Source organism: Misgurnus anguillicaudatus, chromosome 18 (assembly GCF_027580225.2).
Source record: "Misgurnus anguillicaudatus chromosome 18, ASM2758022v2, whole genome shotgun sequence".
Taxonomy (NCBI): domain Eukaryota; kingdom Metazoa; phylum Chordata; class Actinopteri; order Cypriniformes; family Cobitidae; genus Misgurnus; species Misgurnus anguillicaudatus.
In genome coordinates, this window is record NC_073354.2 from 4,277,226 (window position 1) to 4,304,939 (window position 27,714).

Consider the following 27,714-nt stretch of genomic DNA (forward strand, 5'->3'; position numbering starts at 1 on the left):
TCTATGTCACATTGGGAGCGAAATCTAAATGAGCTATTTTTTCGCATGCTTACAGAGAATGGTTTACCAAAACTAAGTTATTGGGTTGATCTTTTCACATTTTCTAGGTTGATAGAGGCACTGAAAACCGAATTATAACACTTAAACATGGAAAAAAAATTCCATGATATGTCCCCTGTAAAGGACAAGTTGGGTATTTTACACTTAAAGCCCTGTTTTCAGATTGTTTATGGTGAAATAGAACGTTTTGACTAAAATTTCGACATATGCGGCTGCCCCGAGAATTTTCGGGTGTTTGTTGTTTCACCTCCCACCTCTATAATGGCTGTAAAGGTGCACAGGAACAATTCTTCCTAAAAATGCATTAAACTTTCGTTTACAAAGACGTGAAACTCAGCGAGTGGTCAGGGGTGTTCACTGATATGCTCACACAAAAATCGCTGCAAAAGATGCTTTCCAACAAGTGTTTTAGCATTCGTTGTAAACTTGTGGACCTATTTTTACGCCTCACACCCGTATATTCTTCCATTGAGAGCTTGAATAATAGACACTCCAGCCCAGTTGGTGGCGCTAATCCACCTTTACCAATTGCAAGAATACAAACAACGTTACCGGCGCTGAGTAATACCGTACCTCACAGCACATCTAATACAAGTCAATGGAGTTGGACAAAAACTACGATAAAACCTGTTGAAAAGCATCTTTTGCAGCGATTTTTGTGTGAGCCTATCAGTGCACCCTGACCACTCGGTGAGTTTCACGTCTTTGTAAATGAAAGTTTAATGCATTTTAGGAAGGATTGTTCCTGTGCACCTATAGAGCCATTATAGAGGTGGGAGGTGAAACACAAACACCCGAAAATTCTCGGGGCAGCCGCATATGTCGAAATTTCAGTCAAAACCGTTCCATTTAATCATAAACATTCTGAAAACAGGGCTTTTAGTGTAAAATACTGAACTTTTCCTTTAAGGACTGTAACTTGCAATCGTATGTTTCAAGCAAAGATGGTGATAGAGAGGCCCAAGTTATAGACTGCAGCTTTAAAGGAACAGTATGTAAGAAATGTATATCAATTAATCATAAAATGGCCCTGATATGTCACTAGACATTAAGTATAATTTTCATTTCAAATATTTATATCACTCACAACAGTGGTCCAACTAGGATATTGTCATTTAAAAAGTGAAGTTGCAGCCTTCATCTGATGTTTATGTTGTCATGTTGTGTATTGGCCACCAGTTGTGTGATTGTAGTACCAGTTTTAGCCACAAGTTTTGTGATTGCAATACCAGTCCTACATACTGTTCCTTTAACAATTGTTAACAAATAAATTTTACTAAGAGATAAAGTGGTTAGTGTTGTGTTTACAGAGGTTTATTCAACACGGGCCTCAACATCTTCCCTGATCTGACCAGCATCCAGGCTGAGGATTCATACTTCTTGCTGTGAGGAACATTCCAATGCTTTTGTACACGTGTGGGTTTGTGAAAGATTTTTCATTTGTTTTTGCTCATTTGCAGAGAGATTAGCGATAATCCCTACATTGCAGAGATTCCAGCTAATGCTTTCCTTGGGATTACCAATGATGTTCTGACGGTGTAAGTCCAAAGTCACATTATGTCGTCTTCATATATTGTCATATTGACATACAGAGATTGAGTGGCCACAGCAGTGGGACAATAAGTCAAAATAAGTGTTCGGAGTGTCATGTGTGTGGTTCCTTTTTTCAAACTATGTTCTGCGCGTCGAGAGATCCTGTGTGCATCACGTGTTTTGTCAAAATAAGGGCCTGCTGCACACACATCAAAACTGTTTATGATAAAAAAGACGCTCATGTTCACAAAATACACCATTAACAGTAAACTTTGATTACACGTGAGATTAAGCAAGTGTCTGGCAAACGTGAGCGTCTCTTTTATCATACGCATCTGCAGCAGGCACTTATTTTGGCATGACACATGATGCACAGAGGTTTGCTTGACGCGAAGAACACATATTTTGAAAAAAGAACCACACACATGACGGGCTACATACATGTTGTGACGAACTTCATATATCATAAAGTGAAGTATATGTGTAGTAGAATAATGAAAGTACTAGCTAATGTACAAAAGGAAGTCCTTTTGTTTATCTTGTCCTTTCTTCCTTTTTCGCAGGAGGCTGTACAGTAATGGCTTTACACAGATCCATAATCATGCTTTCAATGGGACAAGACTGGACTCAGTGTAAGGTTCACAGATGAACTATTAAAGACCAAAATAATTCAATACACAATTGTTATTGTTTATTTTGGTAACTGGTTACACCCCAAATGGCCATTATTATAGTCATTATTTACTCAATGAAATATCTTAATGTATTTAAAAATTTCTATACATCGCAAAATAAAAAAAAACAGTTTGTAATAATCATGGCCCTCAATAGCTTAACACCCCCCCCTCAAAAAAACAAAGAAGTACTGTAAAATTGTCGATATGACTCTTGTGCTATCTTTAAGGTCTTCTAAAGCCAATTTGTGTGATGAACATACTGAAGATTTTGTCTAGTCTGCAATAAAACGGCCAAATTATTTTTGGGTGACCTTTTCTTTTTAATAGAGTAGATAACATGGATAACATTGCGTTTCCAATTACTTCCCATGGGAAAAATCTTAATTGACAAACCCGCTGTCGTTCAAAAAATGGCTACACTTAGGGGGCCACCGTTATTATTGTAATTTCGCAAATCTGAATACATGTTTCTCCTCTCCTTGACCTCGGCTCTCAAGAGTATTTTGCTCAGGATATGAAATATTCATGTTAGCCCTCCCCTCACTCCTCTAGGTTGTAACATCTTGCTAATGTCTTTATTATATTTCTGCATGTGTTTACATTGGATGGTTAAACAAGGAAAAGGAAGCCGCTGCAATACCAATATTTATTTTTAAAGTCTCAGGGACATGTTTTGTCCGCTAGCAAGACTCATTTGACTGCATTATTTGTATCATTTTAACAACCACTTAATGGTTTCACGATGCCATAGATGAACCTTTTTTTGTTCTTTGTATTGAAAAAAGTTATGAAGGAAATGGTTCTTTAAAGAGCCTTTGACTAAATACGTTTTTGAGAAACAAAAATCGTTCTTCTATGGCAGTGGTTTTCAAACTGGGGGCCGCGAGTTGGTGCCAGGGGGGCCCCAGTTTTATGACATTTTATGAAATACATTAATTTATCATGAATTCTGTGTAATTAAACCTAAAAAAAATAGGCTACTACCAAAAGCACTACTTTTTTGTATAATTTATTTATTAAAATGTTCAGTTTTAATAAAACAGTTTTTTGTCACAAATTTTCTTTGGGGGGCCGTGAAAGAATGCACCGTACACAAGGGGGGCCGCACGCTGAAAAAGTTTGGGAACCAGTGCCACTGTTCTATGGCATGGCTATGAAGTATCCATAACAATCTAGTCTCCTAGATGTACATCTGTAGTTAATTATCATTAACCAAGTGAAGGCATGTTGTTTTAAACTCAGTAAGACAATGACGTTCATATATCAGAAATGTTACATTATTTTGTCCCCATTGTGTAACTAAAACTTAACACTCCTTTGCTTCCAAGGTACCTGCACAGAAATAAACAGCTGACGAGGTTGGATGAGAAAATGTTTGCAGGAACCAGCAATGGCCCAATGCTTCTGTAAGTGTCTTTTGTTTCTCCTGAAAGCACTTGAGATTTAGTGCCTACATGTAGGTCAGCCCTTCTGAGCTTTCATGCTTGGGGTTTGCTGACATAAATTAGTTTTTATAAAACAATCCTTTTCAATGTATCAAACAATTTTCACATACAGTTGTGGACAAAATATTGGCAGAATTTGGCACCCTTGGTAAATATGAGCAAAAAAAGCTGTAAAAAGAAATCTTTTTATTTTTAAAAAGTGTATCTTTATAACGTTTATCCTTTTGAGATGGATTTTAAAATAATCACAAACATTTTTAAATAAATGTTTTTCTCTAATACACACTGGACACAATTATTGGCCACCCTAGAAATTTGTATTAGTAAAATATCTCTAAAGTTATGACTTCCAGTTTCACAGGAGGAAAAATATTAAGAAAATGCCCAAGTCCCCTTTCATTTATCACAATGGGTAAAACCAAACATTATAGATCTGTGCCCGGTTGCATAAAAGTCCTTAAACTAAGAAAGCCCTTAGATCAGGTTAAGGGGACCCTTGAAAAAAATCACTTACAGAACTTTCACTGGCACTGCACCGGCATACTTTCACACTTTTCTGCATTCCTACACCCCATCCAGAACCTTACGTTCAGCAAAGGAGCGGCGCCTTGTATTTCCTTTCACAAAAGAAAACCTAAGTGTTCACTTAGGGAACCTTAGGGCTGTCAATAATGAGCGGGGCACAAACTAACTTAATTGTTAATTGTAACGCAGCTACTTTACATATTTATACAGGGCCGAGAAATCTGTGCTTTTGGTCTTTTTCTCTTACTGTTTAAAGATTTGTGAAAAGTTTTGATATGTTACTGTTTTGGGGGCATAAAAGTAAATCTTATGTTTTTTTTCAATTTCTGAGTTGAGAGTGTAAATCATCAAATCCAACTTTATATTATTTTAATCACTGTCTTGTTACCTAAAACATAACACAGTCATGAACAGGTCAGCAACTCTTAGTAACTGATAGCTGGGATCGAAAACATTTTTACACAGTGGGGTTACACAGTGTTACAATGAAGCCAGAGTTAATAAAATGAAAACAATGTAAATAATATTCATCAAAATGTGTTAAAAATAAGGTTACTGGAGCACGCATGTCTCTTACAAGGATCGTAATGGTGGCAGTGATTGACAAGCCAGAGGGCCAATCGTTCATGCGATGACCACATCAGCGATTGGCTGATGTTCTTAAGGCCCTACTTTGTGCACAGATGACGTATATTAATATTATTACTTTCAGTGCACCTAATAAATAGTCTTTTAACATTTAGTAAAGACAGTTTCAAGTAATATTGCAAAAATGTATAAAACAAACATCCTCTTTTGCACCTTTAAGTATTGTTTGAATGATAGAGCTAAAGTCTATAGTCTAGGGACTATAACAGGTCCCTTAACGTCACATGCGATGGCTTATTTTATAGTTATTTAGGAAAAGAAAGTACCAACACACATTCCTAATCATCAGAATAATCCCTTACTGTGGGTTTACCCCAGCTGCATTTGAGGCGTCAAATTCGCATCTACCGCGTCTAGTTTGCCAGTTTGAGTTTACTTGCTTCATTCGCGTGTGAAATTCTAGTTATTGAGACATTCACGCAGAAATTCGCGTACTGGAGGGGCTTCTGCGACTCAGCTCGCTTTCTGCAATCACGTCACTATAGAGCAAGCTCCTGATTGGCACATTTTTCCGCCAAAGTTCAAAATTTTCAACTTTTCCTGCGGCAACGCTCAATTTTCGGCATTCGAATTAGACGCGCGAATGAGGTGCAATCGCATCTACCATGCAACGCTAAACGCCTCATTCGCGCCGGGAGACCTCCAGATGCGCGTCAACGTGTCTTGACGCCTTTACCGTGGCTGGTCTGAATGCTGCATTAGAGAAAAGTGATGCTTATTTATTAGGAGAATAGCGGTTTGATTGTCAGTCCATCCAAAATGCTTCAAGTTGCAATTACTTTGAGGCTTTATGCATTCGGCACTTTACAGTCTGTTATTTGCTATGTTTCATTGTACACAAATCCACCGTCTGTTGAGCTGCGTGCATTTGTTTATGATGTGAGATTCTGTAACTATAGCAACCGCTTCTCCATTGCCGTGTTTTGGCAGAGACTACCGTAAAATGTGGGACAACATTCCACGTAAACAGATGATCGAGCACAGAACAGCAAACAAAAGGGCATTAAACAAAGCCTGGGATACACTGCACGATTATTGTCTGTCCCAGATGAAAGATTGCCATCGTAAAACAATCGTCAGATTTCTGTGATCATCGGTGGTCCTATGTCGTACAATGAGAGAGGTTCAAAGACTACCGTTTTCCCGGTCTTGCATCTAAAGATAGGCTACGATAGTTTTCTGACAGTGTCAGAAATTCAGCATGATCACCGCACAGTGTGTTTGCTGCTACGACCTGCGCGCTGGTATTTGTTTATCACAAGCGTATGCTGGTGACGTCGCGCTAACGTGTGACGCAGCCGCCGAAGCTTACGTGTCATCATCGTACAGTCTACATGCCTGTCGTACCCGAGTTAAAAGATTTCTACCGAGCCCCTAAGGTGACATTGGAGTAAAAAAAATCAAAAGTTTAGTTTCATGTGCTCACGTGAAACTTTCATGTGCTCACGGAAAACCTTCATGTGCAGATTTTTTTTTTAAAGTTTAGTTTCACGTGCGCGCTTGATAGTTTCACGTGAGCACGCAATAGTTTCACGCGAGCACGCAAAACTAAACTAAAAAAAAATCTGCACATGAAGGTTTTGCGTGAGCACATGAAAGTTTCACGTGAGCACACGAAACCAAACTTTATTTAATTTCTGCTCCATGTCACCTTAGGGGCAAGGTAGATTTCAGTGTCACATATTTAAAATAATAATTCAAAAGTCAAATATAATTATATAGATATTCATTTTATTCAGTGCCGGTCTTTCCTATACGCAAATTGCGCAATTTGCATTAGGCCCCGCACCACTAGGGGGCCCCCTTGATCTCAAGATAATTTAAAACCATTATACCAAATCAAAATTATTATTATGTTTAATGAAAACAAGACACTATAATTTTAATAATTTGCAAACATGCAGATTTATGCAGGGTTTTAAAAATACTTCATGATTTCTTTATTCACTGATATGTACTTGGACAGCATGCAGGCCGTTTCTTAATCTGAAGGCAGCAGCCTTCAGAGGTCACATTTGTAGGCTGCATGCATCATAAAGACGTATTTCAGAATATTAACAATTATAAAGTTGACTATTATTCTTAGTTAAGGGTTAATTGTTATATTATGCTTATAACTTGCAAATGAAATGCTTATTTAACTTAAATAAACCAAGCTTGATGGCGTGCAGCGTGCATATGCGACCTCTGGAGGTTGCAGCCTTCGCATTAAGAAAATGAGAATGATGTGCTAATGATGCGCATATACAGTAATTATGCCTACCATTGCTTTAAAACGAAACTATCCGTCTGGAGCAGAGTAAAGGAAAAAACTTGAAGCAAGAGGAAGGTATGTGTTTGTAATATTTTAAAGTCTTGTAATTGTTGCCAAACAAAGCAGTGTAATCTTTTCAAAATAATAGCGTACTCCAGTACAGATTTTCAAATTCAAATTTTCAAATGGTTTCGTTTGCACTTTATAGGTAATTTTCAGTAATTAATAATTTGTCAGTAAATAAAGTTAACCACATTTATGGACTTTAATGTGTTTGTCTTTCAGTTTGTTTAGGTTTGGTAAATGGGTAACGTTTTAAATGGTTATTTTTTACTGTATTAAGAGTATGTTTTTATATTTAATTTGATTCATTAAATTAATTTAAATTTAAATCAGGTTTATTTTTTGTGCTTCTCAAAACACATTTTAAATCAAAACAGCTTTAGAGCAAATACATGTTTCCTGTTATAATCGGCAAGTTTATCAGTCAGGGTTTCAAAGTAATGTGCATATGGAAAAATATACAGCTGTAAGATAATACACTATGCGGTTAGTTAACAAATAACTAACAGCAACATTGAATGGTTTTTAAAAATGCACTTACAAGAGGGCCCGTCACAAAGTTTTGCTTAGGGCCCCCCAGCATCTAGGACCGGCGGCACTGATTTTATTCATCATTTGTTAAGACAATTGGCAATTTTAAACTCTAACTCTGAAATTGGCCACCTTTTTAGACACCATGCACGCTATGTGCTGTCGGCTTTTCTCCTGAGCTTCGAGTTTTGTTTAAGGTACTTGCTTCTTCCAACAAAAAATGCTCCTTCACCTGGAAACTGACGGCAAACTGTGAAAAACACTGCACTGTTTCTTTTCTCGCATTTTAATGTAAATGTCTGCTTCCAAGATAAGAATAAATACAGACAAACGGCCACAGGCAGAAAATATATTTTAGTGATTGAGGGCGAAGCACTGACACGATCCTTTTTAATGGCACAAGCATTTCTTATGTTGGCCCTGGGCCATCAGGCAGTCCTTTATGTTGAGCCTTGAAATATGTGCGTATGTCCATTTTTGTAAATTTGTTGGCTTCCTGTAAATATTAACCTATGCTTATATAAGTTTAAATAAGTTTTAATATTAATTAATTTTTAATTAATGAATCACAATTGGATTTAAAAATACTGTAATGAATTAACTGTATTAATTTTGTCTCTGAAAAAATGTAAAAAAAACCCAACTATATTTTTTTTTGGCTTGCGCACAGCATTCAATTACGTTTCCCCCACAGCTGCTCTGATTTAGAGCCAGCCAGGATTTCTCATTGGCTTTCAGATAGTGATATGCGTGGAAAAAACGAAATCCTTAATCACCAAGTCCGCGACCAGGGACACACGCTCTGCCCATAAGCACCTCCATAACCAAGTTGTTTGGGACACAGTTTAAGAAACAATCCTCTGCTCTCATGCAAAAATAAACTCCAATATATTAATTTGCTGTACTGGAACTTTGAACAGGACTGGGTTTTGCGTCCATATGAAACGAAAAAGTATTTTTGGCAGCAGGAACACTATATGGTTTCGGTGCAGACATGGATTAAAAAGTGCTCCATGTCTTCCAGTGGTAAGGCTACTTAAGGGCCAGGATGGCATTGCCCCACTCAGATTGACGACTGGCCCACCCAGTTAGAAGAGACACAAAATATTTTTGTGGAAAAGTAAAAGAAATCATAATATAATAATCTCTTTAACAATACAGGGCTCGAAATTGTGACTGTTTTACGGATCTCCGCATTTTTCCGTGGCCCTGCTACGGACTGTCTTTTTCCGTGGCATTCTCACGTATTGGTTACTCAACTGCTTTTTCCTATTTTCAAACCATTTTCGCTTCGGTTTAGGGTTAGATTTGGTGTTTGCGTTAGTATGTCACTTAAAATATTGGTTTATACTATTTTTTCTGATTTAATCTTTTATATTTTCTAAACTTTAAACAATTGTTGCCTGGCGTTGGGGTTAGAGTTGGGTTTGGGTAGGGATGTCATTTCATGTAAATCTAACCCTAAACCGAAGCGAAAATGGGAAGAAAATAGGACAAAACAGTTGAGTAACCAATCCGTGAGAATGCCACGGAAAAAGACAGTCCGTAGCAGGGCCACGGAAAAATGCGGAGATCCGTGAGAATGCCACGGAAAAATGAGCACAACATTCCGTGACTATGCCACGGAAATTCGTGAGATCAGGTTGAAAATTTGATCTGTGCGACCTTAAAATATATTTGGGAGCATTTTTAAGACTGCCTATTTTGTTGTGGTGTGACTTGATTTAGATGTATGCTGTGTGCCGTTCCAGGTTCAGCGTTCTCTCCAACATTACATAACCAATCAAATTTCACCATTAAGTTCTTGAGTTTAATGAAGAGCGCAGATTGGCTAATATAAATGTCAATCATTCCTTGTTGCCGTGCTACGTTGGTTTGCAAAGCGCTAAAATGTGAAAAAACTGACCGCAAGCATGAAGAGAACGAGCCAACTACAGCCAATGTTACTGCTGTATTAATTCATAAAGACGGTCCGGAATTAAATGCAACTTCACAACCAGAAAATAACGTTAAACCTTTCAGAGAGAGTGGCTTAAAGATTACGAGTGGCTCCGCTATGAAAATGGCTCGATGTTACTGTCTTTACTGTAAATCCTGTGAAATGGAGGTTGCAGGTAAAACGGCGTTGGTGGCGGAATCCACACATTTTAAGCGCGAGACCTTTCTTAAACATGGCGAAAGTGCCAAAAACACAAAAAGCGTCGTGACAAATGTGTTCATTATTGATGGAGACACCGACCTGTCTATCAAATACTGTATGATGATGTATGTGCGCATCCTGCTTGAGGGACATCCGACAAACATCCTTTTGTAATGTGACAATTAATCAGTGTTTTACGTGTTTGCTAGATTTTCTATTGTAATCATAATTATGTTACCTGTAATTGTTAAATTATTATTGCTGCTATACTATTTAAACAGCATTTGGGTATTATTTGAGGAATCTTTGCAGCACAAAAAGACCAAATTTGAAATCCTGGCCATAGGATGTGTAAAGCCCAATTGTGGTGTTTATTTTTTAATAAAATAAATCTATTAACTTATACATTGTAGTTGTGGTGCTTCAAAATTTTTGATGAGTGCCCCTAACTCTTTAAAGTTGGGAGCACCAGTGCTACCAAATAAAAAAGTTAATTTTGAGCCCTGCAATAATCGCTCAAATATGCATCATTTAGAAATAAATAACCATATAGAAATTTCTAAACCAAGAAGATGTTAATTCACAGTTAATACAGCAAGTTAATAATCAAGCTTTATTGTTTGCAAAGTGCACTGCATGAACATAAAAGAAAGCATGCCAGGCAGTTCTGGGAAGTTATTCCCAATCATTTTAAAGACAGGCTTTTCCTCCTGGTAGATTTTTGATTATCAGAGCATAATTTGCAAAAAAATATATTCACCACAGGTGAGAGTTGTTGGAATGAGAAGTTTTTAATGCATACTTTAATTGCGCTTTCATCCAGATGTCTTCTGCCTGCTATAATGGGTCTGCTGAAATCATGTTTGTTTAAATAAATAAATAAATGAGTCAGGCCTGTGAGAAATCCTTGCCATGAGGTCACCGGCTAAATATCTCAAAATGACAAAATCAGGCACAAGCCGGCTGCACAATGGGCTTTATTGGGACATCTGTTTAATAAAAGACAATTTCACACTGTAATGGATATGTTTGCCTCCTGGTGTGTTATGAGCCTAATAAAGATTGATGATTTTCACAAGCCAACAATTATAGATGCACGTATAATCCGATTTATTTAGTGTGTTTATTCAGACTGAATGAAGAAAATGATCTCCTTTCTGGGAAACTGAAAGAGTTCCTTTAATACAGTACTACAGGCAGGGGCTAAAAGGGACAAATGTTTTTTTCTGCATTCATCAAGACACACTTACCATTCCCATTTACCTTTAAAGACTGTGAAGGGTCAAGAAGTTGCTGGCTACTATCTTGTAGATACACTGTAAAAAACAACCTATAGAATTTACTCAATAAAATTGTTGTAACAATTTGCACTCACTTTGTTTGAGTAAATTATATCCTATATATTTGAGTAAAGAGTACCTAAATTTAATTACTATGATAAACAAAAAAAAATTAGGTAAGGTCTACCTAATTTTTTTCATGACTAATTACTTATAAAAAATGAATAACATTAACCCTATTGGTATTAAGCCACAGATCTATTATATTATTATTAATAATGATAAGCCATTAAGAAACATTACATATTACTTATTCAGAGAGGGTTGAATAAGAAAATAGTCATACACAAGATTGCATAAATTGCTTGCTTTATTGACCAAATAACATTCAACGTTTAAAACTAATTATTGGAAATACAAAATAACCCCAATACATTTCAAGTGAAATACAACATATCATAGTTTAACATAAAGCTTCTTGAACATATTATTTCATAAAAAAAATAAACCAAAGTCTTCATGAGATGTTAAAAAACCATTAAAAGCAAGATTCCTAAATACTGTTCTTCATGTTATCATTATTAGAAAATTAAAGAAGACAATAATATGAGAGGAAAAACTGATCTCATTTACCTCAGTAGACTAACATGCTATATCGATACAAACAAACATTTCAACTTCATTTAAAACTTATTAAGTGCAAAAATACAACTTCATATTATGATATAACTCACAGTACACGTGCATTAAACATTAAACACTAACAAGAAGTACTTACATTCAATTTTAAGTGATTCAACTTCATATACAAGTCACATATATAACATATGAACTCCGAAATGCTTTTTTGAACAGACATTACAAAGCAAAAGGCAACGTATATATCCGTAAATGATAATAATAATAATAAAATGGCTTCATAAATGGATCCCTTCTAAAACAAAACTCAATATATTAACAGATAAATGCAAAAAAACTTTTACAGTAATTATCCAGCATCGACAGCTTTACCGTTGTTTGTTTGTCTGCCCGACGCCCTCCCGTCTGTATCGTACATCAACCGTCCACTGCTCTCGCTCGTCACGTGGCTTGCTCAAGTTCAACCACTCATATTGAGCAGCTCCGCTGTTCACGAGATTGAGACATGTAAATAATAATAATGGAAGTTAATATTTTAATCATAAATATGGTTTTTTATTCGTATTTGCAGGTGCAAGAACTGGGCGATGTTTCATTCAAAGCAAAACTGACTGACATTCTAACCTATCAATCTGTCAACAACAGAGACAGAGAAGCACACAAATGACTAAACTTCTGGTAGATTTTACAGTTAAACAACGTAACATTTCCATTCATGATGATATCAACAAGTTAAAAAAAACTTACCTGTCAACAAACCGCAGTTCTCCCGCCGATATGATATGAAAAATGGTGACTCGAGTCACGCCTGGGGTTGATTCATGTGCACTTGGCGGTGCTAAGGCCAATATTTTGGGGTATATGTTACTCATTTTTTTAGTATTGCAGTTATTACTGTTAAAAATTGGATAGCGAAGGTATAATATACCCATTATTTTTATTTTACTTGTTAGCTTATATACTTAATTAAATTATAACTAATTTTCATGGGTTAAATGTAACACCCTCCAGAGTAATTTTTTACAGTGTAGGTACTGATTAGAAAGCTTGAGGTGTCCCCACCTCCAAACCCCAATTTAACCCTTGAATGTGTCAGGGTATGAACAAAGTGTGGCAGCTTTTAATTCCTGTTTCTAAAGGATAAAAACCTGGAATAAATACATTTAACAGATCAGAGATGCAGCATGTGAAATGGAGGGGTTACCAAAATCAACGGCGAGTCATCTGGAGACCAGGTGGGGGACTCGAGTCACAATTTTCAGGACTTGTGACTTGCTTGATTAAAGTATGAAAATGACTTGACTTGAGAACAAGTTACTTGAGACTTGACTTGACTTGAAGGGGAAGACTCGACAATGACTTGAACTTATAAATAATAAACAAACAGCAATAAAATTCATTAAATAAAAAAATATTATTGTGACGTCAGCACTGCGCCTTTAACGCTAAACAATTCAAACCGCGCCAAACATGGCAGACAGTAACGTTAGTCGAGCTCCACAAATAGTCTCGTTTGGCTATAAAGACTTTGAACTGGACCGTGCCAATAAAAAAAGATTTGCCAGATGCAATATATGCAACGCAAGAATATCCGACAGGACCACCACAACGTCAAGAACGGTAAGAAAGTCATCTCTTTTATAGTCAGTTTCACTTTATAACGATTACTAATGCAATAATAAATTTATCTTTCCTGTTTGTCATAATTTGGCCTTGGTTGCATATTATGTTTTTTTTTTCTTATTAGAAATGTGACCATTATCATTACTGATATACAGATGCAAATGTTAACATTCAAGTAATTTTAAACAATTTAACCGCAAACATGCACTAAAGTGAGCAGCTTTCTGTAACTAAGCACAGACATGCGGTTGAATGTGTCTGTTCCAGCTTGTGATCATCCCTACACCATTCAATAATCAGAACGCTTAATGTGTAAACTACAGAGAGAGTTGCGCTACTGTCTCTGCACTGTAGTCCATTAAAATACATTTGGCGAAGAGAGCACTGAAAAACAACAACGTTTTTATGTGGAGCGACTGTTATGCTGCGCCATTTGCAATTCGTCCTCCGTTTGTGTGGGCGCACGTTTAAGTGCCCTCAATAGTGCGCACACGAGAGAGACGCGTTTCAAAAAACAAGCAAACATAAAATCTTTCTGTTCCTGACAGGGCACATCCAAACAAAATGATCTCCAAACAGTATTCTTTTTCTAATAAAAACATTTGTTTATGTCTTAAGTTTATGTATAGATTAGAGGCAAGTACCAGTCAGTGCTTCTCTTAAAGAGACATTAACCTCAATTAACCTATTAAGTCTGTGTCACACAACCCAAGACAAAGAGAAAATCTATTCTGTAGCTCTAAATAATAATTATATTTAATTCATACAATAAAGACAGTGTTATTCATTTGATTCGATTTCTGTACCTAATGCTAATTTCAGACCTATCGAAAAAATTGACCCCTATTTATTTTAGGACTGTGACTTGACTTAAAACTTATTAGGACTTGACTTGCTTGCGGTGAACCCTTGACTTGACATGAGACTTTATGGTTAAGACTTGAGACTTGCTTGGACTTTGCTGGAGACTGACTACTGATTTCTGGACTGATTTCTTTGAAAATCTTTTTCTCTTATTAGGGATGTTTCCGAATCAGCAATCACTTCCCTCCCAACCAGAGGTTTGGAGTCGCTTCGAGAACTCTGCGCTCGGAACGTCTGGACACTAAAAAAACTACCACCAATCAAAACCTTCAGACACCTGGTTACAGCAGACCTGACGTATCCCAGCCACTGCTGTGCATTCAAAAACCTGAAGAAGAAAAGGGGGTTTGTTATAAATTCTTATACATTCTTAACTTTATTTTTTTAAAGTTGCCAGCCTGCTCTAGCATTTTTTAAGATTTTCACAAAGATTAATGCCTTCCAGAAAATGTTCTTCTTTAAATATAACCTCTATGAACTATCTTCATTTGTTTTCTTTTTATCACATCTCAAATATTGGTAGGTTTCTTAAAAAAATACCACATTCTGAGCAAAAAGCATTTTTGTAAAGGACTTTTGTTAGATCAGATTCAGAACGATGATCAAAACACACACAGAGTTTTTTTCTGTTTTTAAATCAGTGGATACTTCAGTGTTTTATAAGTTGGGTAAGAGCGCCACCTAGTGTATGATAGTGGAAAAATGGATTGTCGTAAAAACTTGTCATTGTCAAGGAAGCCTTAACTCGACAATGGCGGTGAAAGAGTTAAAAGAGATATAAGTGTAAATGTTTACTTTGAATTCTTTGATTTGAACGGTGCCAATTGGTTGCCAAATGTTGTTTAAGAAACATCCTCAGTCTTATTGCAATGCAGACACCAGTTGAACCTATAAAAAAAGTCCAGTTGAAAAGATCAACATTGCTTGTTTCACAGTTAGTTTCATAAGATTATTCAGACAATTACACTAAAGCGAAGCATAATTGTTGACCAAGTTGCTGATGAACAGCACAGACCAGAACCACAAAGGACTTCATGTTGGTTTTTTCATAATAGAGTATTTTTTTTTTGCTTGCATTCATGAGATGTATTTTGAAATTGCAGGTTCTTAGAAGACATAATTTGTAACCTGACTGCAAGGTATAATCAACTTCAAAAACGATCTGTGGGTACTTTTACGATTCCTGGCCTACACAGCAGCATGGAACCTGGAGTCGCCTCGGACGATACCCTCTTCACGGACACCTACGACCACCAGGACTTTTACAGCAGCCTACATTACCACACCTACTTCGGGGGGCACCCAGATGACGACATGGGTTTTGGGGAGACACTGAAAAACCCCCAGGAGGAGGACAGCCACGAATTCAACAGTCGCTATGACTACATCGTGTGCGAGGAGGGTGAGGAGGTTGCCTGTTATCCCGCTCCCGATGATTTCAACCCTTGCGAGGACATCATGGGCTTCAGCTTTCTGAGAGTGTCCGTATGGTTCGTCAGCTTGCTGGCTGTGGTGGGGAACCTGCTGGTACTGTTGGTGCTGCTCACCAGCCACTACAAACTATCAGTCTCGCGATTTTTAATGTGCCATCTGGCCTTCGCTGACCTGTGCATGGGCATTTACCTACTGCTCATCGCCTCCGTCGACCTCCACACTCGTTCCGAATACTACAATCACGCCATCGATTGGCAGACAGGTCCGGGTTGCAACTTGGCTGGGTTCTTTTCCGTGTTTGCCAGCGAGCTGTCGGTCTACACGTTGACCACCATTACCCTGGAGCGCTGGTACGCCATCACCTTCGCCATGCGGCTGGACCGCAAGTTGCGACTGTCCCATGCCACAGTCATCATGGCGATGGGTTGGCTATTCTGCCTTCTGCTGGCCCTCATGCCTCTTGTCGGCGTCAGCAGCTACCAGAAAGTGAGCATTTGTCTGCCTATGGACACCCAGACATCTGTGGATCAGGTCTACATCCTATTTGTTCTTGTACTGAACATCCTGGCTTTTGTGGTCATTTGTGGATGTTACATCAAGATCTATTGTTCTGTGCACAACCCCAATCATCGTTCTGCCAACAAAGACGCCAGCATTGCCAAGCGTATGGCTGTGCTCATCTTCACTGACTTTCTCTGCATGGCACCCATATCGTTGTATGCCATGACGGCTGCGTTGGACCGCCCGCTCATCACCGTTTCAAACTCCAAGATCCTGTTAGTGCTCTTTTACCCGCTGAACTCCTGCGCCAACCCTTTCCTCTATGCCATCTTCACCAAGGCCTTCCAAGGTGACGTCTTTATTCTGCTCAGCAAAGTGGGTCTATGTCAACAACGGGCTCAGCTGTACAGAGGTCAGACCGTATCCTTCAAGGCAAGCAGCAGACAGGAGAGGGAGCAGGCAGGAGCTAAGGAAACCCACATCATCCTGTTGAATTACCCAAGAAATCTGCAAGCCGAGAGTGATGAGTAGGACACGTCAAGTAAGCCCTATAGACGGTTTCAGGAGTAACAACAAACAATCGGCTTTCGTGGAACATGCGTAACTTCCGGTAAACTCCGCAAAGAATCAATAACAACAAAGTCCATTAGAGTAGTTTATTTCTGGTAACAAGCAAAATGAACAACAAGTAGATTACCTTAGTTCAAATCATAGCTAAAGTGTTTAAAAAACTACACTGAGCTAACATTACTGTGTAAAATGTGTACTATATAATCTATACAATGTTAACTACAGATTGGGTGCCAAACTTCCCATCAAATAGCGGTGATCCATGATCGCCGTCTTCCCTCGTCTTTAGGAACCCAAAACATTAGTTGTTTTTGAAGAGGTATTTGTTCCAGAGTTCAGTTTAGCCACTAGTCAGACCATTAAAGAAACAAAAAACGGAAGTTAAGTTCCACTCAGATGCGTAATCACATCACTGCACGTGCGTCCGATGAAACCGTCTATAGGACACAAGACAACAACTGGAATGTACTTTTGGAGTCAGGATTGGAGTCAATGCAATGCATAGAAAAGACAGTAGAGAGCTATATTTTGTTAACGTGTACTTACTGTACATTATCCCAGATGTTTTCAACAATGTTTGAATTCAAAGAATTCACATTTTAAGCAGCGCTCCACCCCTGTTCATAGGGTCGCTTGCCAATTGTATCATGTCCGGCTATCTTCGGTTTCTGCTATAGAAACCACAGCTGTGCTTGACTTTATGTGGCACTGCACAGACCGATCGATGTGTGACATCAAAGTATCACGAGAGTGATTCAAAAGCAGTGCTGGTGCTTCACTCTCATGATACTTTAATGTCTAAGCCAATCAATATGTGCAGCGCCGTATGCAGAAGTACTTGTTGTTGTTACTTCTATCAAGCCACTTCTATAAAGCCACACTGTTGTGTAACGGTTATTTCATTACATCATTCATGAACATGATTTGTGACGGTGAAGACCCATCGTTCTAGCAATTTGCCGGTGGTTGTTGTTTAGCGACCTTTAGTAGCGAAATTGACATATTATCCCTTTAAATACCATTCTGATATAACTTACTGGTGTAAAGGTAACACGCATATGGAAATTGTCGAGTCACAGGTATTTTTGTGTTTCATATCTTCGAAGAAGCTTTACAAGAAAATGATATGCTATGCTGTCATTTGCATAGTTTAAATCATTTATTAAACCATTCATACGTATATGGATGCATTCGATTTAATACAGTACTTTTTGTAAATTGTTTTCATGAATAATTAACACACACATTTGTTCTGCTTGTGTTTATTAATGAAGTCTGGTGTTTATAATGTCTTTGTTGGAGAACCTCACATTCCTACATCATGAGCCTGTGTGTAGACCATTTAGTTGTGTATGATATGTACTTGTTGCTGAAAATCTCATTAAATGTAATAATATATGTATTTTTTTAGAAAAAAATGTTAACAATTTACAATTAGGTTTCATTTACTTAAGTTAACCACTAGTTGGCACGAATCGACAACGAACAATTCTTTTACCGTATTTATTAATTTCTGTGTTAAAGGGATAGTTCACCCAAAAATGACAAATTTGTCATCATTTTCTCATCCTCATCTTGTTCTAAACCTGTATGAATTTCTTTATTTTGATAAACACAAAAGACGACATTTTGATAAATGATGGTTAGCACACAGCTGATTGTAACCATTGACTTCCAACTACAATGGAATTCAATGGATGCCGTCAACTGTGTGCTTGCTATCATTTATCAAAATATCTTCTTCATCATTAATCACAATATTTCCATAATATTTGTTTTCCTACTATGGAAGTGTGGCAAAATAATTTTAAGTCTTGAGCTGTGTCTGAAACCGTTCCCTCGTTCCCTCATTCACTATTCCCTATATGGGGAATGACAGTTGAGTCCACTATATGGGGAAGAAGCAAATGAAAATGAGTGAGCGATTTCGGACACTGACGTAAATATCATGCGTCAGAGAGCTGTCGCAGAGATTCATCATAAACACCTGTGTGGCTTTATTGATTGTGCTGTGAAATGGTAAAGTTTACTTTCTTACTGTTTTTCACATTTGTCATGTTTATTGTATTAATAAAGAGAACAAAACAACTGCTTATAATATTTATTTACTGCTGTTTATTTATTGTTTAATAAAAATGTGTATTAGATTTTAAATAAAAGATTAATTTTTATTATTTTTCATTTGTTTATTTTCAAAAAGTAGAAAATAACTGCAACAAGAAAATGTTTGGTGTTTACTGTCAGTATCCTTCAGCTGATTCAAGTTACGCGTTCGTCTCCCGTTGCATCATGGAAAATATGAGTGAACGAGTGTACATCGAATGTACCCTCAAAATCAGAGTGCATTGTGGGTAAAAAGTAGTGAATGAATGTAGGGAATGAAGTTGTTCACTCAAATGCTCTGATTTGAAAATCGCTTTCTCCAATAAAGACTACAGCTTAAGGAAATCCAAGTCTCCTGGTCCTCGCTAAAAAAGGTTACCAACAAAAGTCAAGGGTTACAATCAACTGTATGCTTACCATCATGTATCAAAATATCTTCTTTTGTGTTTATCAGGAAAAAATAAATACAAGTTTAAACCAACATGAGGATGAGAAAATGGGTGAACATTAAAGGAGCAGTATGTGATATTGACATCTAGAGGTTTAACTTTGTACTGCAGTCTTTTCCCCACCCCCTCCTTCTCTGTTCAACGGCCAATAAAAAGCATCTAGCCGTCAAGTCCAATTTATACTTCTGCGACAAGTGCACGGCATAGCCTATGCAAAGACACATACCCTGATACGCACCTTTCCAGAAATACAACGACACACTCAATTAACGCGTAATACACAGACCACATGCGCTGATATGATTGGTCTGCTAGAACCCCTACCTCACATTTCCTCTTCCTGCTTGCGAGTGTAAAAACAAAGATGGGCCGATTAGAGGAGCGATATTTAACAACTCAAGCTGCAACAAAAGTCGCTCCATCGCTGCAAATGATTCTCCAACAACAATTACACTGTAAGTTTGCAATGCCTTAGCTTTTTGGGAAGGGTGGAATCTCTCTATCTCTGACCCAGATCATTTGATTGCTTCCATGTCTACAATGTGCTGTGATGGTCGTCAACTGGCAGAAAAACACTATTGGGTAAATTGGCAGTGGGCGGATCACACAGACCAATACAAAAACTGACATTCCGACACGGAACATACATTTTAAAGTAGATTATACAACAGTTCTTTCTGGTTCTCGAATCTGATTGGCTAAGAGGCGTGCAATATTCTACTGATAACGGCACAGTAACCGCTTCACCTTTCGTATCATTCCGCCACCTAGTGAATGGAGGTCCTCTAAACAGTCTCATCTCTGAATGGAAAAACTGCCCACACACAGACACACACAAACACGCTGTTTTGAATCACTCTCCGTGTGTCTCATTAGTTCACTAGCTCGTGAATCAGTGTGTGAATCCCAATAAGAAGTTATTATTCCGTCAAAGATCAGCTCTCTTGGATGTTACGTTAAACTTAATGGAAGTTATGTCTTGTCACATCGTGTGGACGATCAACACTTGGAAAGAGGAATGTAAACTATTTTTTTCTGGAGCTATATCTCTTATCAGAACGCGAAAACACCGTGGAACTGCAAGGTAAGCACCGCAGCTTTTAAATGTGGACATTGATCATTTACTTTATCGTGACGTGACTATTAAAACATGTTATGAGATATCGCCACTGGTATATTTATAAGCAGCATGCAAAAACATCTCTCTGACACTTATAAAAAACAGTTTTATATGGTACTGACAAGAACGAAGTCTAATAATAACCTAGTGCTCGTATCGCGTTAAGAGTAAATGGGAAAGCAATATCAACGTTATACAAGTATAGTTTTATTCACTTTTACCTCGCGCCAAAACAATAACAACACAAAAGACACTAAATATGAATAAAAAAACAAGTAATAGTTTCATCATGACACCAAATACTGCTGATTTGATCTCATTTTGACCATCAAAAACAAACAAGGCTAACATGAGAGCCGGGGAATCCCTGTCAGAGATGTAGCCGAGAGAGGGCGGTGGTCAGCGGGGCGAGTGAACACTGACGTCCGCTCATGCTTTGGTTCTCATTCGTACCGAATCTCACTAAGCAAGCGTTCAAACAGGCGCTATCTTTACTAATCGACTGTAGATTTAAATATAATACATATACATTCTCGACTGAACTAATCTTAAAACTACACTTTGTGACCAAGAAACGGTAATATAAAGAAACGGCTTTTCCGTCCATTGAGTTGTTATGAGATTCAAAGCAACCGAAAGTGTTACCTGTCATTCTGGCCGCCCTCAAATCCGTGGCGGAAGAAGTAGTTCTCAAACAAAGAGCCTTTTAAAATAACTCCGTTGTTGTTTTCTAGTTTTTGTTTTTCAAACGTGTGCTGTCGAACTGTTGTATAAAAGCAATATCGCTCTCGGAGTCGTGTGATAAAGCTCTATATCATCACGGCTGTGATTGCCTCTGGCACTCGGCCTACGGCCGTGATGATATAGAGCTATATCACACTCCTACTTGAGCGATATTGCTTAATTATACCACAGGTCTATTGAATGCTTTATTCTAATTGGTTGAGAAATGTTTCACGGGTGTTGATTATTTTTCCATAAACTTACACCTGACCTTTCAAATGTCTTGAAATAATCACCAGAGCAATGTTTGTGGTAACTGTGGTATAAGTGGAATAATTGACTCTTGTCCTTTGAATTATTTTAAATTTTACTACAGGTCCGTTGAATGTTTGAATCTGATTGGCTGATGAACGTTATGAGGTGTGCAATTATTTTCTGGGAAATGCGGGCGAACGTAGTTCCAGGCAGCTCTCTTGACCGCATTATGGTTCCATATCACTTTGCATAGTTAACTGTAATAACGGACTAACAAAAATAACATGACAGACGATTATCCGAGGCAATAACAGCGCTGTTTAGAGACGCACAGAGGTAGCCTCGTTCACCCAATCTCTCTCTCTCTCTCTCTCGCTCGCTCGCTCTCTCAATCTCTCGCTCGCTCTCTTTCTGTGTCTCTGTCGCTTGCTTTCTTTCTAATAATTAATAACTGTATTAGAATGCTATCAACGGCTCAAGCCTCCATTGCCAGCTTTAAAATGACATTTTGGAACAAGCAAAAGAGCCATTGGATGAGACCCGGAAGAAATAGTCCTACTCACAATAGCAATTTAAATACAAAAACCGGAAGAATCCCTTTAAATATATTATATGATTGATGTCTTGAGGTGTGGTAACCTTAGTATAAGTGGAATAATTGACTCCGGGCCATTGAATTATTGAAAAATAATGCACACCCGAGGTGTAACGGCCATTCCGCTTCACGTCGTGTCACATTACCACCTTGGGTGTGCATTATTTTCTAATAATTTAATGGCCAATCTTCAATTATTCTTTGCATAACTATATATAGCATTGTGTTTCAGAAAAACACATATGTGAACTTAGCATGTTTCCTAAATATTTATAAACATATTATAGTATTTCTTTATTTAGTACATTTTAAAACCTACATACTGCTCCTTTAATTTCAACGTACAAATACATTATTATAACATTAGTTACTGCACAATAAACTAACATAAACAAACAATGAAATTTTATTTGTATTAACTAGCATTAACAATTAAAATAGATGCTGTAAAAATATACTGCTTATTGTTCGTTCATGTTAGCTTATGTAGGGTTGGGCGATATTAACCGAAATTCATATCTCTGTTTTCTACAAAGTAGAATAAATGTTTACGACAATTCGTACATATTTTATGAGTTGGCTAATTCATAATAATTCATACGACCACATTCGTTTTGGTACGATTTGCCTTGACCCCTGTGACTTTGGGTTTAGGTGCTGGGTTAAGGGCTCGGTTTAGTCGTTGTTGTTTTTTCATAAGAATTTTACGATTCCTTTTCGAGGAACTCGAGCTGCGTCGCCATAGCAACGCTTTGGGGAATGCCTCGGTGTGACTGATCTGAAGCACGTGTAACACATAATCAATAATTTGATGATTGGATACTGACCGTAATCCGCCTGCATGTGAAGTCCCTCTCTCTCTCTCGCCGGATCGGGAAGGCGCCCTGCGTGAGAGCCATATATTTTCAGCTGTCTATCTCCGGAGAGATGGATCTTCTTCATAATCCGCCTACTGTTTAAGGCTAAACGTGCAGTTTCCACATGGAGCCTCCTCTTTTTACAGTGAAGGTATTATATATACATACGTTTGTCAGGTTGGAGCACAGTACGGAAGGCTGAGAGGTCCAAAATCACTACATTATTGATTTTGGGATAATGGCATTGTGGTCTCTGGACAAACTGTGCTCGTTGACAATTTAGACAATTTAGATACCAGGCCACTTGAATATGGCAGATGCCCTGTATGGCAACACCCATTGCTGGGGAGTTGAGACTCCAGCCAGATGTGGTGAACCACATTTGGAGAGGATTTAAACGCGCAGAGGTGGATCTGTTTGCATCTCAGGACCGCACACACTGCCCAATGTGGCTTTCTCTTTTCCACAATCACTCTGCCACAGAAGTTCTGGAGGAAGCTTGCCAGAGGTATAGGTGGCCTGTCGGTTTGACCTCTGAGGGGGCCAGGCTCATAGGCTCAGGTCTGTCAACTGAGGTTGTGGAGACCATATGATTACTCCAGAGCTCCCCCAGGAGCTTAGGCACTACGTGGAGAAACTTCACCTCATGGTGTTCAGGTCACCTGACAGACCCAGTCAACTGCTCTGTTTATGTGGTACTGAGGTTTCTGCAGGAGGAATTCTCTGCTGGCTTAATTCCTTCCACTCTTAAGGCTTAGGTGGCAGCAGTTTCTGCCTTTACCATACTCCTTCTAGAAGGACCTCATATCTCGTCTGGACAACCATCGAGAGAGCTTTATGCCCTTAAGTGGAGAATATTTCACCTATTGGTGTAACTCCTCTTACAAACCCAGTCAACTGCCCTGTTTATGTGGTACTGAGGTTTCTGCAGCAGCAATTCTCTGCTGGCTTAACTCCTTCCACCCTTAAGGTCTAGGTGGCAGCAGTCTCTGCCTACCATGCTCCTTTAGAAGGACCTCATGCTCCCGAATGAGGTTGTGGGAACCAGATGATTACTTAAGAGCTCCCTCAACGAGGAAGCTTATGCCCTAAAGTAGAGAAATTTCACCTTTTGGTGTTCAGCTTACCTGGCAGACCCAGTCAACTGCCCCTTGACGTGGTACTGAGGTTTCTGCAGGAGCAATTCTCTGCTGGGTTAACTCCTTCCACCCTAAGGTTTAGGTGGCAGCAGTCTCTGCCTACCATACTCCTGTGGAAGGCTCATCAGTGTGAAGACACCCATGAGTGTCTCGCTTTCTTTGTGGAACTCGCAGGTTGCGACTTGTTAGCCGCACTAGGGTGCCTACTTGGGACCTAGCGGTCGTGCTGGAAGGGCTCTTGTTGGCTCCATTCGAGCCACTTGAGACTTCGCCATATAGGTTTTTGACCTTTAAGACTGTGTTCCTTCTGCTATTACCTCTCTAAAGCGAGTGGGGGACCTTCAGGCCCTGTCAGTATCCCCTGCAGGTCTGAGTTTGCACCAGGGATGGCTAAGGCTTTTCTACACCCAAAGCCAGGTTATGTTCCTAAGGTGCTGAACAATGTACCGAGGCCCATTGTTCTGCAGGCCCTTTGTCCTCCCCCATTCAGGAGCGCAGACCAGGAAAAGCTCAATTTGGTGTGTCCTGTGTGAGCACTGGATACATATGTTCACAGGACTGCTCAGTCCGAGCAGTTATTTGTGTGCTCTGGTTCACCCAGAAAAGGTTTACCGGTGACCAAGCAGACTCTGAGCAGATGGATAGTGAATGCTATCTCACTGGCTTATGAACATCAGGGTATACCCTCACCCGTTGCTGTGAGTGCCCACTCTACTCGGGTTATGGCTGCCACTAAGGCTTTAGGGTCAGGCACTTTGCTCCAGGACGTATGTGATGCGGCCGGTTGGTCTTTATCGCTCACCTTTGTCAGATTTATAATTTAGACCTAGACCCCTCCTTAGGGTCCCAGGTTCTTTGCCTTGACTGTGTTCAGTTATACACGCTACAGGCATTTGGTAGTATGGAAGCGTGGGCATCTGGTTCCCCAAAGCGTTGCTATGATGACGCAGCTCGAGTTCCTCGAAAGGGAACGTCTCAGGTTACGTATGTAACCCTGGTTCCCTGAGAAGGGAATGAGATGCTGCGTCTCCATGCCATACTCCCTACATCCCTGTAGGCACTTGCTTCGGCACTTGGTAGCGAGTGTGTTTGTGTGGGATGCCTTCTTATACCCCTGGTCCGCAAGGCATCACGGTCAGTATCCAATCATCAAATTATTGATTATGTGTTACACGTGCTTCAGATCAGTCACGCCGAGGCGTTCCCCAAAGCGTTGCTATGGCGACGCAGCATCTCGTTCCCTTCTCAGGGTTACATACGTAACCTGAGACGTTTTGCATGATTAACTTTGTATGAATTTATATAAATTAGCCAACTCGTAAAATATGTACGATTTATCGTGAGATCAGGCTGGAGATGTCACAATCACGTTTATATGATAAAAATAATATTCAAAGACAGGGTTTTCCATGCGAGCTGGTTGGAAAGCTTATGTCTGACCTCTGTACATTTATGGCAAAGCTTCTGTTGGTCAGATCAGACCGATAAAGGCGGTATTGCCCCATTGGGATGAAATATCAATATATAACTAAAACTCAATATACTGCTCAGCCCTAAACGAATGCATTAAATAATCTCAACAATACAACTTTATTGTATAGTGTTACTGAAAATCACACTACTAGCCCAACTTAAACTCAATGGTTAACAATACAGCCTTAAAGCCACAATATGTAAGAATTTTGTAATAAAACATCTAAAAACCACTTAAGGGCTCATTATAGTTGTGCGTAGGTCCTACAGTGTTTCCGCGTCGGTTTTCATTTATACTTTTGCGTTGTCGTCCGCGTCGACGTGCAAACACGCGCGCAGACCGCTGGTAGGCAGTATCCACGCGTGTAACCACAGTAGCAGTGCGACCATCAATGAAGATGAAGCTTGACAAGTTAACCCACAAACGAAGAAGAAACAGCAACTTGTTGTGTATGAATTGAGAAGACCAGCAATGATGGAAGTAAATATACAACGACATTTGTTGCAGTTTGAGTTAAATCACTCCTCACCTTGGCCATTCTTTGTTTTCACCATCGCAAACGGAAATAGCTATGACGCAGTTTTTTTACCTGACGGGAGGGGTTCTGGTGGACCAATCACAGCGCTTGCAGTCCGCGTAGATCTGACGCGCTGTTAACATTTTTGCGAAATGCACGTCAAGCTACGCAGAGCTACGCACAGGCTACGGATAGCCTTCACCATAGCTACGGCGTAGAATTTACGCACGACTATAAATCGGGCTTTACACAATTTCGTGTACATACACTATCCCAAATATTCCTGTTTTAAATAATGGCTCATCCCTTGTCTCCCTTGTAATCGTTGTCCTTTTAGTGACTTAATTTCCATACAAAATTGTACATTTTCTGTTTTTGAAAGTTACATATTAATACTATGGGCCCTATCTTGCACCCAGCGCAATTGACATCGCCAAACTAGGGAATGAACTTGCGCTCCCTGGGCTATTTTGCAGTTTCAAAAAACAATTGCGCCACTGACCAGAAAAAAACTAGTCTAAAGTCAGTGGCGCGTTGCGTGTTGTTCATTATGCTATTTTAAGGGCGCATGCTTGACCATAATGTATAGCATGCACAACGCGCACACACTTTGCTTATCTAATCTACACAGATGCAGTTATTTTTGCAAATCATAAATTGTTACAATAAAAAATATTAACACATGAGATAAGCGAAATCATTGTGGTGAGCATTGTGGTGATAGTTTTTATTTATTTTGTGTGGCTGCGTTAAAAAATTATCATGCAAATAACAATTAAAATATTTTCATAAGTTTGTTGTGTGGCTGTATTACGTTTATTTTATGTAAATAATAATTTAAATGTTTTCATAAGAAACCTTAATGTATGTGAACTTGATTTGTAAGTGTCCTTTGGGGTTGGACTGCTTGCGTTTCTTGGGTCCGATTTCAAAGCCTCCAAACCCTTCAACACTTTCAACGGTGAGGGTGGACGCAGCGATGTCCTCTGCTGGCGTCAGGTCATGTGTAGAGGCAGATCCACCTCCCGTTACATGGCGTGCCCGATTTATGCTGGCAAGCTTGGGATTCCCCCGTCTCCTGACATCATTGTAGCGCTTGCGGGCAATGTCCTGGGGATGCCAGCTGATGAGACAATTGTGGCTATTTCCTCCCACTAGGCTTGTTGCGATAGTCAGTGAAACGGTGATTACCGGTGCTTCAGCCTCTCACCAGTTAGATCACTTGCCCACCTCGACACCGTCTTTCACCATTGTTTTGATATTTTCTTGTAATTAAATCATTTAGTTTCGTTAGAGAGAGCAAACACTTTCAACTGAATGTAGCTGCTGCCTGAATTCAGCGGAGCTGAACGTGCGTCATCACGGTTGGGCGGGTTTCTCCCATCCCCATACAAAACAACTTCTCTGTCTTTGACTGCTCTTACAAGAACGTGGGTCCCCTCGGCTGTGAACCGCTCCTGGCGTGCGCCTGGTAAATCTGTCATAATAATAGCAACCCACCATGGAACTTGCGCACTTGCGTTTAAAGTGAATGTTGGCTGACGTTCTGATTGGTTTATTTGACGTTACGCCCAAACCACACCTATGAATAATGAACCTACTTCAGACCAACCCCTTACTCATTTGCGCCTGGCGCAAGAGTTATTTCTCCCACCGGGAAAATAGCAACAGCGCCCAAGATCCGCCCACAAAGTC

General features: G+C 39.1%; 1 protein-coding gene across 2 annotated transcripts in view; it reads left to right on the plus strand.

Moving 5' to 3' along the window:
* tshr (thyroid stimulating hormone receptor) overlaps positions 1-18,856 on the plus strand; it is a 44,007-nt gene extending 25,151 nt beyond the window's left edge. For both annotated transcript variants that reach the window (XM_073855595.1, XM_073855594.1), the window contains 6 exons: positions 1,371-1,445; positions 1,521-1,598; positions 2,157-2,225; positions 3,599-3,676; positions 14,439-14,627; positions 15,386-18,856. In XM_073855595.1, the coding sequence (XP_073711696.1) occupies positions 1,371-1,445; positions 1,521-1,598; positions 2,157-2,225; positions 3,599-3,676; positions 14,439-14,627; positions 15,386-16,748 (1,852 nt within the window). In that variant the 3' untranslated portion in view covers positions 16,749-18,856. The remainder of the gene's footprint in view (positions 1-1,370; positions 1,446-1,520; positions 1,599-2,156; positions 2,226-3,598; positions 3,677-14,438; positions 14,628-15,385) is intronic.
* Positions 18,857-27,714: the final 8,858 nt, after the last annotated feature.